At 43.4% G+C, this 14,974-nt stretch overlaps 2 protein-coding genes across 2 annotated transcripts in view; both read left to right on the forward strand.

The window, feature by feature from the left end:
• LOC143285603 (sperm-specific sodium:proton exchanger-like) overlaps positions 1-2,593 on the forward strand; it is a 32,024-nt gene extending 29,431 nt beyond the window's left edge. Inside the window, exons 14-16 of the mRNA XM_076592998.1 lie at positions 485-585; positions 833-919; positions 2,238-2,593. Coding sequence (XP_076449113.1) covers positions 485-585; positions 833-919; positions 2,238-2,400 — 351 coding nt within the window. The 3' untranslated portion in view covers positions 2,401-2,593. The remainder of the gene's footprint in view (positions 1-484; positions 586-832; positions 920-2,237) is intronic.
• Positions 2,594-7,940: 5,347 nt separating this feature from the next.
• Positions 7,941-14,903, forward strand: LOC143286161 (RUS family member 1-like). The gene is made up of 2 exons (XM_076593766.1): positions 7,941-8,414; positions 10,627-14,903. The coding sequence occupies exons 1-2, from the start codon at positions 8,054-8,056 to the stop codon at positions 11,607-11,609; spliced, it is 1,344 nt and encodes a 447-aa protein (XP_076449881.1). The 5' UTR covers positions 7,941-8,053; the 3' UTR covers positions 11,610-14,903.
• The last annotated feature ends 71 nt before the right edge of the window (positions 14,904-14,974 follow it).

The raw sequence follows: 14,974 nt of genomic DNA on the forward strand, positions 1-14,974 counted from the left end.
AGGGGAGTGGGGAGGTGTAATGAAAGTGGACGGGAGAGGAGTGTGGGGTTCCGGTAGAACGTTCACCCAGCTGTCTTTCTGTCTGTCGGTATGTCCCTCTGTCTGTCTCTTAGCCCTCCAGATTGTTTATCTTTTTAGATATTCATTCTCTGACTGTCACTGTCATCATTGTCTTTTGCCCTTCTTGGGATTTATGAAGAGGTGCACCGCGCAGAGAAGTAGAAGTTTGAGAGTTTGGGAATGGGAGTCATTCATTCAATGTGGTTGTTTTTTTTTGGGGGGGTGGGGGTGGGGTTGTTTGTTTGTATACTTGTTTGTGTTCTTCTTCTTCTTCCTTAAGTTTCATATTTCTTATTTGTCAATGTACTTATTTGCTTATTCGTTTATTTATATTGTTGATTTATTGATTGACTCTTTCTCTGTCTGTTTTGTTATTTACTCATTTGTTCATTCATTCGTTTATTTTTCCCCCCATTGATTACAGAGTAGTTGTCGTCAAGCAACCCGCGCATCTGAATCGGACGATGAGGCTATGTCCTCCTCCTGTTCCAGTGATGAAGGGGCATCCTACGGTCAGCATTCAGAGTAAGTTTTTTTTTGTGGTTTTGTTGTTTTTTTGTGGCGGGAGACGTGCGGAGGCGGGGGGGGGGGGGGGGGGGGCGTTTGTTTTCAAATCGAATCTAAAACGTTCGTGTTTTGTTGTTGTTTTGAACAACAAGGGTGTAAAATGGTTTTGTTATCTTTTAGCTTTGTTATGTATGTGTGTGTGTGTGTGTGCGCGCGCGCGTGCTCGCGTTGTGTGTGTGTGTGTGTGTGTGTGTTTGTGTTTCAGAACTCATTCTCGTCCTGAGCAACAAGAAGTCATCATTTCACACCCATCAGAAGCAGCCGGCTCCACAAACAAGCTTCACCCTCCGCCGTAAGTGGCCACGCAGCAAACGTTACATACAACAGATTGCTAGGAAACAGATGCACGTGTGAGTCCACACAACCTGTTCGTGTTCTCGGAAGAAAGAAATGGTTAAAAGGTTAAAGAAAACAACTTGGCGTTTCAATTAAAGCTGTTCTGTATTGCCCGCGATGAGTTTAATGACCTGTTAGTGGCTAAGATGTTCAGGCTTTGGGTCATTGTTCGGTGAAGTTTGCGCTGGGCAACTGAGGGGCCGGCCGAGTTGGTTCCTGGATTGCCGTCTTGGGTGGCGACGGATATATAATGGCGAAGTGCTTCTAGATACTTGGCGCGGCTTGTGGAGAGCGGCGGCAGAGAAATCTGCTGTTACTTAAAAAAAAAAAAAAAAAAAAAAAAAAAAAAAAGTTATGCAATACAAAGACAAGCAATACAAAACAGAAGAATGCAATACAGTACAGTATTGTGCCATGCAACACAACTGACAGCGCAGTGCAACGCAACGCAACGCAACGCAACGCAACGCAACGCAATGCAGCTAGCACTATGCATTGCAACTGAATGCAATTTCCGTGTTGCGTCAGACTGAAACGTCTTCATTCCTCACTTGACTTTTCGGTTGTTGTTCCTGCTTTGGTTAGAGTGTGGGTGTGGGTTGTATTAGGTCTTGTAAAATACACAGCAGTGTAGCTAGTCATGTCTTTATTTACACCACGAACTTTCCTACTCCTTCTTCAGACCGTGGACACGTGGACTTGATGATGATGACGCTATGGAAACTTATAGCGCCTATCCTCGGTCGGAGACCAAAATCTAAACGCTTTACAAACACGAGGTCATTTGCACAACAAGCTGCCTACCTGGCTAGAGCCGACTGACTGTTGCCATTTGGGCGCTCATCATTCGTTTCCTTTATCGTTCAATCAGGTTACAGTCACGCACCCCCCCCCCCCCCCCCCCCCGCCCCCCCCCTCCCATGCTCACACACTCACAGACATGCATCATTTTACGTGTATGACCATTTTGTTCGCTTTACTCCGCCATATTGGCAGCCATATTCAGTTTTCGGAGGTGTGCATACTGGGCATGTTCTTGTTTGAACTACCCACCGAAAGCTGACACGGACCACATGATCTTTACCATGCATATTTGATCCTCTGCGTGCGAATACACACGCACTCATGCAAACACGCACACATTCACGCACACAAATAAACACAAACACGCACGCATACACACACACACACACACACACACACACACACACGCAAGCACACATGCACGCACGCACGACGTCATATCTGTCAGTTCGTGTTTTCTCTCCCCACAGACAACATCGCTCTCACGTACCGGCGGGCGCCACATGGGAAATTTCGGACACGTGGGACCGCATGACGTCTTTGCTGCAATCCAGACCAGACAGCCGTAAGATTTCCGATGCCGACAAACGCTTCAAGTCCAGCGGCTCCGATGACAGTGGCTCAGACGATTAGTTAACCCCTTCACTGCTGTGCTATCCAGGTGAAGTGAGACCAGTGTGCCCTGGTCTTGAAGTTCAAGAACTACTAGTGCTTCTTGTGCGGGTTTTGTGTGTGTTTTTTCTCTGTGTGTGTGTGTGTGTGTGTGTGTGCGTGCGTGCATGCGTGGTGTGTTTGATTTTTACAGAACAAAAAGTATTGCTATCCCAACGAGGAGGGAGTCCCAGTCCCGATACAGAATGGTGACCTATAAGCTGCCTATGTGATGATGGTTTTGTTTTTGTTTGTTGTTTTGGTTTTGTTTTTTTTTGGGGGGGGGGGGTGAGGGGGGGCGTGGGGAGGGGTCAATCACCTGGCACACTTGTTCGGAAGCAAACCTGTGTGACTCTTTTATAGCTTCTCCTGGTCTTGTATAGATGCTTCATCAACAACTTGTGTCATATGGACCAGATCTTTCGGTTACTGCCTGTAGCAACTCAGAAATGAGTTTCAACTGAATGGGATTTCGTCACTGTCACTGGTCCCACAACCTGGTTTGGTCGTGAGGGCGCTGCACTGCTGAACGCATCAACAACATTCTCTGTTCTGGTAGTTGTAGGATAGGGCCTGAGTTTCGGTTAAGATCCTCTTTATCCACTCAGCGATGTTTTCTGCCCACTTCTTTCGCTGTCTGCCTCACCTCCTTTTGCCCCGTACCCTGTTCCCTGTAGGATAGTCTTGGAGAACCCGTCGGGTCTGATCACGTGACCATTCCGTCTCGTTTTTTTCTTCCTTTTTTTCACACGTGTTCAGGAGGTCTTCATGCCGTCCAGTGTGCTGCCTGATGGTTTTTCTTATTTCATTTGTTATGTGGTTTTCTGTAGGAGATGCCAATTAGTCTCCTGAGGCATTTCATTTCTGCTGCTTGGATCCTTCTCTGAAGCTCTGCTGTCCAGAACTTCTATGCATACAAGAAAATAGAGAGAACTAGTGTATGTAGTAGCTTCAGCTTTGTTCTGAGACTGATGTTTTGTCTTTCCATATTGACTTCTTCAGTATTGCCAGTGCTGTTGCATTCTGTGCAGCTCTAGCCAGTATTTCGGTCTTGGATCCTTCTTTACTGATGATGGCACCACGGTACTTAAACCTCTTCACTGTTTCCAGCTGTTGACCGCTGACATAGATCTTGGTCTTGGTTGGGTGTTTGCAGTTTGTCATGAGTTTCGTCTTCTTCATTCCATACTTGATTAATAGTTTGCCTTAGCAATTCACCAGTTTTGCCAGCCAGTTCTTTCTCACTGCCTGCCAGCCCATAAATATCATCAGCGAATTGGAAATTTGAGATGGTACGTCCTCCAATGCTGATAGTGCCAGAATGTCCTTCCAGACCAACAGTCATTATACATTCTAGGGAGATGCTGAAGAGTGTAGGATATAGAAAACAGCATTGACGGACCCCAACTGACGTGTGGAACCTTTGAGTCGCCGACAGTTCCATGAACTGACTACTTCAGTCATTACTGTGTTGAAGGTAGTGGTCACTTCAGCATCCTCATCAAGCACTAGTAGTGGTGCATATTTTCCGCCAATTTTTTGCTTGGAAGGATTGTCAGGTGTAAGGACCCTTCAGTTTCGCTAAGTGTTTCTGGGTTCATGTTAACAATATCATGATCACTTCCAATGCTTGCACCAGTGAACGTCCCAAGTCTTTGCTCTGTTGATGTCCAACTGAAATCAGTGTTGTAGCAGGATGCAGTCCATCTGGGTCCGTATTCAAGAGAACATTGTGCCTGAGGGTAAATATGTACCTGTGGGTAATCTGCCTGAGGCAAGGCAAGCTGCCTGAGGGTAAGCAATATCCAGTATTCATGAACACAATAGTCTACAAACCCGAAGGCAATGTACCCATACTACCTGCCAAGGGTGACTGCCCACGAAGCAAAGGTAAATATGGTGGATCCTTTTACAGCATTTTTCTTTCTTTCTTTCTTTTTTTCTTTTTTTCTTTTTTAAAGGGAAAACAGGCGTGCTTTGCGGATAGCACGTGTTTTGCGAACTCTCTCGACACTGTTCCGAGTTGTGGTGGATGAGAAGTGAAACTGAAAGCATGCTCAGATGGAATCAAGGGATTTTTAAAAAAAAGAAAGACGATGGGTACCGGTTAGCTGTCTTAGTGAACCGCGTGTGTCTTGAATACGAAGATAACTTATCCTTCAAGGTAAACTGTACCCGCGGGTCCCAACCATGTCAAAGATAACTTGCCTGAAGGCAAAATGAATTTTATCTTGAATACGGCCCACCTGGTGCATGCCATGTCCAGCGCCATGACGCCTTTGTTGCTCCCTCTCTGTGTCTCTCTCTCTCTTTCTGTATAGTTATCTATCTCATGCACGCACACACGAGCATACACTACCCATTCCCACCCACACACAAACACGCAAGCGCGTGCGAATTCACACTGCTTCGCCATGGTAAGATTGGACATTAAGGATGATTTGAATTTAATTTGCCATGAGTTAATAATGAAATAAAGAAATAGTTTAACTATATGAACTGGCTTTAATGGCGTGCATCTTTAGGGGGTGGGATCATCATTGTTTGCATAGATTGTTCTTTTTTTTATAATTTTTATTGTTTTCACTCACAACACGCACACACACTCTCTCTGTCTCGCTTTTTGTTGCCAAGTTGGGTTGATGGAATACGGTCGTCTGAGCCAGTAGTGTGAGTGAAGGTAACATAATTTTGTTTTACTGACGTGTGAGAAAGAGAGACGAATGGGGAAGTAAAGATTGAGTTTGATTTTGTGACGGAGACATGACTGTTTTGAAATAAATGGATATTGGCAAAAGGCTAGATCACATGTAGTCCATCGGGCAAGTATGGTTGAAGCGTAAGGTTGTAAGTGAGGCGTTGAGTTGATGCATATATGTTTGTGTAGGCATGAGTTGTTGGCATTTATCCAATATAATAAACGTCTCGGTGGTAAAATAGGTGCACAGTTGATTATAGACCCCTCTCTATAACCACTTCCTTTCCTACATTCCCCCTTACCCTGTTCTACTCCTTCCACCCTATCTTACCCTCCCCTTTACCCCCAGGCGTAATCTAACCCCACTTTCTTATTAACACAAATACAAAAAGGAAAAGAGAAGACATTTTCCTCCAAAGTACAGAGGTGTAGAACTACTGCCTGTGATCCCCACAGACATCATCCTACCGAACAACTAAATTTGATCGGCGTATTTCCACTGCAATGCTACCCAACCAATTTGTCAACATCTTAATGTCAACTACCAAGTTTTTGTATGTTTCATTTTTTGATCAATTTTGATTTTCTGACCATTACTCATTATCACCACCAAATAACCATTTTAGATTCATTTGATACAGTGTTCTTCCATAAACCAATATACTATAGTTACCAAAGTTGTTAGTCTCTAGAAACAACACAAAATTTTTAACTTTCCTTCGAAATAACTACCCTTTGAATATCTTGCTTTCACCTACCTCATTGCCAATATTTTACAATCAACTATCTGTCTCTCTCCACCCCACCCTCCTATATCTTCCTCTGTCTGTCTCTTTCTCTATGTGTCTGTGTGTGTGTCTCTCTGCCTCTGCCTGTCTGTCTCCACCCCCCACCCCACCCCCCACCCCTCTCTCTCTCTCTCTGAATTTATGAACCGGTTAAGTACAGCAAGACTTTATTCTGTAACACACTTCCATGCAAAGAAAACAAGACAAACAAGAACAAGAGAGGCAAGGCCTTCAAGACTCACTTGTGATAAATTAAGTCCCCTAGCATTAATTACAGAGTAATTTCCCTTTTTACTATCTGCACCAAAACGTTTGCAAAATAAATAAAACTTCCATGCTGAGCAAAAGAAGTTCCTGTTTGAACAGAAAATGATAATAATGACTGCTCTTGTTGTTGGGTCAGAATATCAGATCAAAGTGCCAAGTTTAGAGAATACAAAAAATATAAATATAACAGTAAATGCAGTTTGCATATAATTAGGCTTCATTCTTTCTTTTTTTGTGCCCATCCCAGAGGTGCAATATTGTTTTAAACAAGATGACTGGAAAGAACTGAACTTTTCCTATTTTTATGCCTAATTTGGTGTCAAGTGACAAAGTATTTGCAGAGAAAATATCAATGTTAAAGTTTACCACGGACACACAGACACACACACACACACACACAGACAACCGAACACCGGGTTAAAACATGGACTCACTTTGTTTACACAAGTGAGTCAAAAACAAAACAAACGAGTGATGGCATAATTAAAAAAAAAGGGGGGGTCCACGCACTGCACAAAAGACTGTGGGTTCGGGTCGAAGCTTTCTCCCGCTGTATCTACCTGCCTGTCTACCTGCATGTCTCTTTGTCTCTGTCTCTGTATCAATCTATCTATCTATCTGTCACCCTCCCGACCCCCCGCCGCCCCCCCCCTCTCTCTCTCTCTCTTTCTCTCTGTGAATTATACCCATTTCCTGTCTGTTGTCTATCTTTCTACATATCTCTCTCCGTCCCCTCCCCGCTGTCTCTCTCTCTGTGTCTCTCTATGGACTATACCTTTCTTCTATGTGTGTGTGTTTGATACTCTTTATGTATCTGTGTGTTTGACACTCTGTGTGTGTGTGTGTGTGTGTGTGTGTGTGAGAATGTGTATTTGTGCGTGTGTGTGTGTGTGTGTGTGTCAGTGGCTGACAGAGAGAGACACAGAGAGAGAGAGAGAGAGAGAGAGAGTGTGTGTGTGTGTGTGTGTGTGTGTGGCTGACAAGAGAGAACAAGAACAACAATAAGAACAAGTGAGAGAGAGAGTGCTGCCCCTCAGTATTAGAGAGAAGTCATTCAAGCCGAAAAACTCCCACGACAACTCAAATCATCTTCCGAATCACGGCGGCTACTGTACTCGCTCCCCGGCCGTGTGAAAACCCAATCCTTCAGTGATTCTTCCTTTTCTCATTTAGCTCCATCTGTATGGAACAGTTTGTCTCATGATCTTCTCCACTCTTCCTCACTTCAGTCTTTTAAAACTGTTCTGGAAACACATCTTTTTGAAAACGCCTATACATAGACCTTCCATCCCTTCAGTCCAATCACATTCAGTTATAATCCATGCAGACTCCTCGCGTTCGTGCGTGCATGCGTGTGTGTGTGTGTGTGTGTGTGTGTGTGCACGCGCGCGCACTGACACACACACATACACACACACACACTGACACCGCCGGTGACACACACACACACACACTGACTCACACACACACACACACACACACACACACACACACACACACACACACACACACACACACACACACACACACACAAACACACACACACTTTTTGCAAGTTTCTTCAAAATTTAGAAAACAAATATGGGGCTAGGTTTGATCTTCGTTTGGAACCGAGTCTCTCTCTCTCTCTCTCTCTCTCTCTCTCTCTCTCTCTCTCTCTTTCTGTGCGTGTGTGTTTTGATAGGGTTCCGGTAAAAATGCAAAAATATCCCCCCTCAATAACACACGTTTCAAAAATAAAAGTGAATCGTCTCCCCTGTTCATCGGACACGTCCCGATTCTGTTGTGCTCCTGTTCTCTCTCCTAAACATTCCAGCAGTTCTTTGACAAAACAAACGCTAGATTATTCTGCAGCAGACAGGAGGTGTACCGAAAACACACAATGTATGGTGATCACATGAATGAGACAGGCACGGGCGTTGTGTGCAAAGAACAGTACGGATGCACGTCTCTGAAGCGGCACTACGTACGGTCCGACACTGGTCGTCTGTTCGCTGAGGACCGCTCTCCCCGTCACACCTCGCTTCGCCAGGTGTTCCGCACCGTATTTTTACCTCAGGGCTACCCGGAAAGCGTCAGCGAGGACTATGCCCAGTACCAGATCTGGGACACGGTGCAGGCGTTTGCCAGCAGCCTCTCTGGCGCGCTGGCCACTCACTCACTGCTGCACGGGATGGGGGTGGGGGATGAGAGCGCCACTGTGCTGGCCGCGACCGTCACCTGGCTGCTCAAGAGCGGAACAGGTAAAAGTGTGTGTTTTGGCTTTGTAAGGTTTCTAACATGTCTGTGATTGGTGATGAGTTTAATTTTATAATGGAATGTCCCAATTATGATCAGTTACGAAATAGATATGTTCACACAAAAAAATATTTGTCTCCAAAATCGGTTTTTAATTTTTGTAATATGCTCAAAGGAGGCAAAAAAAAAAGTCATTTTAGCTGTAAGTAAGATGATTAGATTTGAAAATGTTGCCAAGCTATACTTTTGGAGTTAAAAGACATTTGTGTTTTCTCAACTTTTATGTGACATTATTGTGTATTTGGAAATGTTTGTTCTGGGCATGAAAAGATTATTTTGCAGTAACCCTCCATACTCTAATAGGAGTGAAAGGATAATTAAAACTTGAAACTTGTGTGTGTGTGTTCGTGTGAGAGAGAGAGAGAGAGAGAGAGAGAGAGAGAGTGCATGTGTGTTGGATGGTGGGGGTGGGGATAGAATGACCAAAATGATGATTGTGGTTGCTAATGAGGAAGAATTTGAATTCATGTGTTTGTACCTGTGTTACTCTGTGTGTGTGTGATAGAGAGAGAGAGAGAGAGAGATCTCACGTTGTTTGTTGGGCCCAGTATCAGAACCTTCAAGCAAGATAATTGTTAGTGTTTCAGCAAAACTCATGCAAAATCACTGAGTGATTGTTGGTAACGTCAGAAAGGGGCTTTGTTGGTGAATGGTGTCTTGCTAACATTGAATCAGAACAGGCACAACTAAACACCACCAAAGTGATTTGGCAGTTGTGCAGGGTCTCCTCTAATGTGTGGCTCTCTTACGTCCTAACATCAGTAGTTTCCTGTGGATTGCCATTGCTGAGACTGTAGCAGATGAATCCCGGTCGATCAGGCTGTGGATTGGGGACTCCTGATGAGTGGAGTTATGCCACTGATTGACTAAAACAGTGTGGGTGACAGAGCAAAAAAGAAAAAGAAATCGACACATGCCATCCTCGCTACTTTACCAAAGAAAATCACATCATTTCATTTGTGGTGTGTGTGTGTGGAGGGGTGCGGGGGTGGGGGTTTGGGGTTGAAGGAAGGGAGAGAATGAAACAGTATGTTTCTACCTTTAGTCTAACCATTCACCATTATTTGTGGACTCGGGCATGCGCACATGATACAATCAATATATTGCAGACCGTTGCTTGGTCCAAGCTCTTCATGGATATATTTTATAATATTTTCAAATGTTTGGTAGTTGCTTATAGACGTGTACAGAGCTGTACATGTATTTATGTGTGTGTGTGGATATAATATATAGTTTCTGTTTGCTTCCAAACAGATACACTTTTGCCTCTTTACAAAAAGAGAACAAAACTAATTTAAAATAGCAATTATCATGAACTTTGCAACAGATGGAAATTTGTGGAAAAGAAATGTCCGACTGTCATTCCCGTAAAAGTAAATTGCAATACACTTAGCAGGTTCTTTTCAAGCCCCAGGAAAACAAATAGAAAATTGTGAAGTTTATTTTTAAGTGTGTTATTCAATTTCAAAATTTGTTCTGAAACTGGCTAGTAATTTATCAGTCTTTGTGTCTTTTCCCTCTCTATTCTCCTGTCCCTGAGTGTCTGTTGTAAGTGTTTAAACTTGAACTCTGTTTTGTTTAAATATCTTTCCCTCTCAACTTAAATTACAGGGTTGAAAAAAAAAAGAAAAAAAGAAAGAAGAGAGAATTACTTGTATTCAGAGTAAGGGCTGAGTTTTTGCCATTACATGAATTGTCCTCGAACATAATAAAACAGCAAGGCAAAAGCTGAAGCTATACCAGTAGGCGAACAGTTGAAGTGGCAGATTGATTTTCATGAAATTCTTGTGTGCGCACGTACTCTGATACTGTGTGCATGATGATATTTTGCATGAACTCTTAATTCTATTTTTGTTTAGTGATAGGTGCTAATTATTGCATACCTTTTGTGAAAATTTTAATACTCTTGTTTGTACCAGACACAGGAAACATCATCAATGTTACTAGTATTAAATTTTATTCAGATTATCATATTAGAAAGTGAGTAAATTAAATATAAAAGTAACAAAATGTGTCTTTTGTTTTTGTTATTCAAAAAACATTACAACTTACACCTGAAAGTAATTGTGTATCTGATTCATGCAGATTAGTTATGTTCCATGCTCTGTTTGGTATTGGCGCTATGGAAATGAAAAGTTGATAATTTATGACTTGCAGGTATGGTTGGGAGCATCGTTTTTGCCTGGATGAAAGGTGCACAGCTGGACTGTGATGCCAAGCGATGGCGCCTGTTTGCAGATGTGCTGAACGACTTTGCTCTTTGCCTGGAGATTGTTGCCCCACTGACCCAGCCGTACTTCCGGCTGGTGGTGTGTGTGGCAGGGGTGTGCAAGTCACTGGTGGGGGTTGCTGGGGGGTGCACCCGCGCAGCCCTCACCCAGCACCAGGCGCGCCGAAACAATATGGCGGACGTGTCTGCCAAGGACGGGAGCCAGGAGACCTTGGTGAACCTGGCAGCTTTGTTGACGAGCTTTGCCGTGCTGCCGCTGGTGAGCGGTCACCTGTTCCTCACCTGGACGCTGTTCCTCCTGCTGACCATGCTGCACATCTTTGCCAACTACCGTGCAGTGAAAGCGGTATGCATGGAGTCCCTGAACCAGGCCCGCCTTCACCTCCTGATGGAGCACTACTTGCTGACTGGCGCCGCTCCAGCTGTGGCTGATGTCAACGCCCGTGAGCCCGTCTTTTGGGGCCTCCGAGAGCAGTGGAACGTCCATTTGGGGGCCTCGTTCAGCTCTGTCGCCTCTAACTTTGACAGTTTGAGCCAGGCGTATAGCGGGCTGTCCATGAAGTACCTGCTGAACATTTGCAGACAGAGCAAGAAACTGATGATCGTGCTGTCTCCCGAGGCACAAATGTGCGACCAGCTTCAGGCATGTGTGCACGCAGAGCTGCTGAAATTCGTTCTGTCTGGTCAGCAAGTCAGCAGGGAGGTGAGCAAAGCGATGCAAGTTCATCTGTCTGTCGGAGATGACTGTCATGTGATGAGACAGAGCTGTGAGGCCACACAGGCCTTGTTTCATCACCTGCAGGGGGAGCTGAAAGCGAAGGGCTGGAATCAAGACCACTGTCTGCTGGGGGCGGATGAGTGGAGGTCAACATGGGACTTTAACAGCTTGGCCAGTAGAAAGGATGTGTGACCTGTGGACAGTTATGGTCTTCTCCAGTCATCTGACCTCCATCATCTTTAAGGAAGTGTTATTGTCTATGATGGGACTGATGTTTAGATCAGACCATACTGATTGAAACTTTTAATCATTGCACAGACACTGGGGGGAACAGATCATAGAATGTTTGTTGTGACTGGCATTTAGACAAATCTTTGTCTATGAATTTGGGGTTGACTGCGCTGTCATAATCAAACACAAAAAGTTTCTTAATGAATGGAGTGGGAAAAGCAGGCAGGGAGGGGTGTGGGGGGAGGTCCATACCTTCTTGGCATCAACCAACATGTCAGTAATTGTTAGCTTACTGACCTTGTCAGCTTATTGACCATGTCTTGGAAAGAAGACAAATATGAAAAGCTAGTCAGTCACAATAATTGATTCTTATCATGAGATTTCCATTCTCTCCTTTCTGTCGAACAGTCTTTCCATTCTCTCCTTTCGGTCACACACAGTCTCTCTCTCTTACACACAAACACACACACACACACACCAAGTACACACACATGCACACACACACACACACACACACACACACAGTATGGTAATTTGGTTTATAAATTTCTGGCATAATCATGATAATGGTTTTAAAAGCAGTCATAATGAATACAAAAGTAAATTGAAATGAACTAATCTCCTGCAGAATCTGTTTTGGTAATTATCAATCTGTTACAGACTCCTGAGGTTGAGGTGTAAAATATGTACAGTAACTTTCATTTCCTCAAAGGTACACAGTTCAAGCTAGTGGGTAGCGAAGCTACACAGACTTGGAAGTTGTGTTTCTTTAAAGAAGAAAAACTGTCATTGTTATTGATATTATTTATGTGTATATAATATTGTTGAGCACCCGTGGTCTTATTTAGTTTTTATGTCCTTCAGAAAAATTAATGTGGACAGGGTTCATTTCTCATGTTTTAAATGGCTGTTTATATTCATGCGTGAGCACATGCTTGCATGGATGTTTTGGTGTGTGTGTGTGTGTGTGTGGGCAAGGAGAGAGAGTGGATACAGGATTATAACCTCTGTGTGTGTGTGTGTGTAAGTGTGTTTGTGATGTGTGTGATTTAAAAACTAAAGGAGAATATATTAGATTAGCTATGTTCATCAGAGTTTTAGTTGAAATAGGATCCAGCTGTTCGGGAAACACTGACTTTTCTGAACAAAGGTGGTGTTGAAATGTCACGTGCACCTTGGAAAATAATCTTGTCAGTTTCCACAGGTTTATAATCACCCTGTTTGGTCAGCTGGGATATAAAATTATAAGCAACAAAAAGTTGAGTTTCCACAGCTCAGGAAATATATATCCTTAGGTCCAAGCTGATATTGACACTGTTTCAGCAGACAAGAAATTGTTTGCATGGATGTAGACACATGAAAATGTTACCCCTAACTTTTCTTCACCTGCCAGGGAGTGGCAAAAACTAAAAAGGGGTGGACCCTGACACTGTGGTTAACTCTCTCCATACGAACGGCGAAAGAGACGACGTTAACAGCATTTCACCCCAGTTACCATCATCAAACTATTGCAAGCGGAAGGCTCTTATACTGAAGAGGTGAATGTTGACAAAGAATACCACAGTTCTGACGACGGAAGCTAAAGGTTGGGTCATTCAGACACCCACTGGCCATCTGAAGGGTCTGTGAAGAGGAGAAGAGAGGACTGGCCGTACTGAGTGAGTTAAGTTTTGTGGACCTATACCTTACACACTTACACCTACAGGGTAAGTGCAATATCAGTGCACATTGTTGTTATTATTATTATTATTTTCATCATCATAGTTATATGGGTGAAAGCGAATATTGGAAACAGGAAGGGAGGGAAAGGTTACATAAATTTTAATTCTATAACTGAACCATTTATTTTATTTTATTTTTTTCTAAAGCCAAGCTGAGATGGAAGGTAGGGCAGTACTCAAATAATAACAATAAAAATGCAAATTTATACAGCACCTCCCAACGTTCAAAGTGCTTTTCAGAAACTGCAAAAAGTTACACCAAAGAAACAGCAATATGGTATGGTGCATAACAAAAAGATAACAAGTGGCAACATGTCACACACACACACACACAAATGGGCACACACATGCGCGCATGCACACACATACAGGCAACTGCACCCACATTCCCTCTCTGTCCTCATGCACACACATCACTATCAAGTAATCAGTCTGGATGGAAAACAGCATGCTCTTTGATGGTTGGGAGGAATAGGCCATAATAGTAGTAATGGGTGAAGAGAGATGTTTACAGGCCTGACCTGAAAGACTCTAAGGACTTACTATGTCAGAGTATGGTAGTGAGTTCCACAGCTTAGCTGCTGAGAAAGAAAAGGGTCTTTGGGAATGCTGTTTGCGTGTGAAAGTAGGAAGCTGAAAGAATCCAGTGTCTTAGGGTATGCTGTTTGTGTGTGAAAGTAGGAAGCTGAAGGAACCCAGTGTCTTAGGGCATGCTGTTTGCATGTGAAAGTAGGAAGCTGTGAAAGTAGGGAGCTGAAGGAACCCAGTGTCTTAAGGCATGCTGTTTGCATGTGAAAGTAGGAAGCTGTGAAAGTAGGAAGCTGAAGGAACCCAGTGTCTTAGGGCATGCTGTTTGCATGTGAAAGTAGGAAGCTGTGAAAGTAAGAAGCTGAAGGAACCCAGTGTCTTAAGGCATCCTGTTTGCATGTGAAAGTAGGAAGCTGTGAAAGTAGGAAGCTGAAGGAACCCAGTGTCTTAGGGCATGCTGTTTGTGTGTGAAAGTAGGAAGCTGAAGGAACCCAGTGTCTTAGGGCATGCTGTTTGTGTGTGAAAGTAGGAAGCTGAAAGAACCTAGTGTTTTAGGGCATGCTGTTTGCATGTGAAAGTAGGAAGCTGAAAGAACCTAGTGTCAGCAGAGGATAGATGGGTCCTGGAGGGAGTGTATATATGGAGAAGTTCAGATAGATACCGAGGAGCAGAGCCTGTGATAACTTTGAAGCAGAGACAGGAGCATTTTTTGTATGAGCACTTAGCATAAAACAAGCTTTTATTTCTGAATTACTAGCCTTCTAGCAGGTGGAAAGTGGAACACACATACACGCATAAAAAGATTACCCATATAATTTGTTAAGCAAATAGAAAAAAAGACGGAGGACACTAAATGTGTTACTTTTTTCTTTTCTTTGTGCTGCCTTATCTCGTTACTTTTTTCTCTCTCCATTTTTTGTTGTTTTTGTTCTGCTTTATCTTCTGTGCCATGACATACTGGAACCTTACTATGAAATGGTATTGGCAAATATTAAAACTGTTCTGAGATGTATACAGTACTTTTGATTCTGTGATATGCAAAACGATAGTTGTCAACACTGACTGGTGAGAATGATC

This window comes from Babylonia areolata, chromosome 9 (genome assembly GCF_041734735.1).
Source record: "Babylonia areolata isolate BAREFJ2019XMU chromosome 9, ASM4173473v1, whole genome shotgun sequence".
Lineage (NCBI taxonomy): Eukaryota > Metazoa > Mollusca > Gastropoda > Neogastropoda > Buccinidae > Babylonia > Babylonia areolata.

Bases quoted from the DNA above. Each gene is read 5' to 3' on its own strand.
- LOC143286161 (XM_076593766.1), top strand. From the start codon at position 8,054: ATGTATGGTGATCACATGAATGAGACAGGCACGGGCGTTGTGTGCAAA. The intron at 8,415-10,626 runs GTAAAAGTGTGT...TATGACTTGCAG, and splicing joins GCTGCTCAAGAGCGGAACAG to GTATGGTTGGGAGCATCGTT.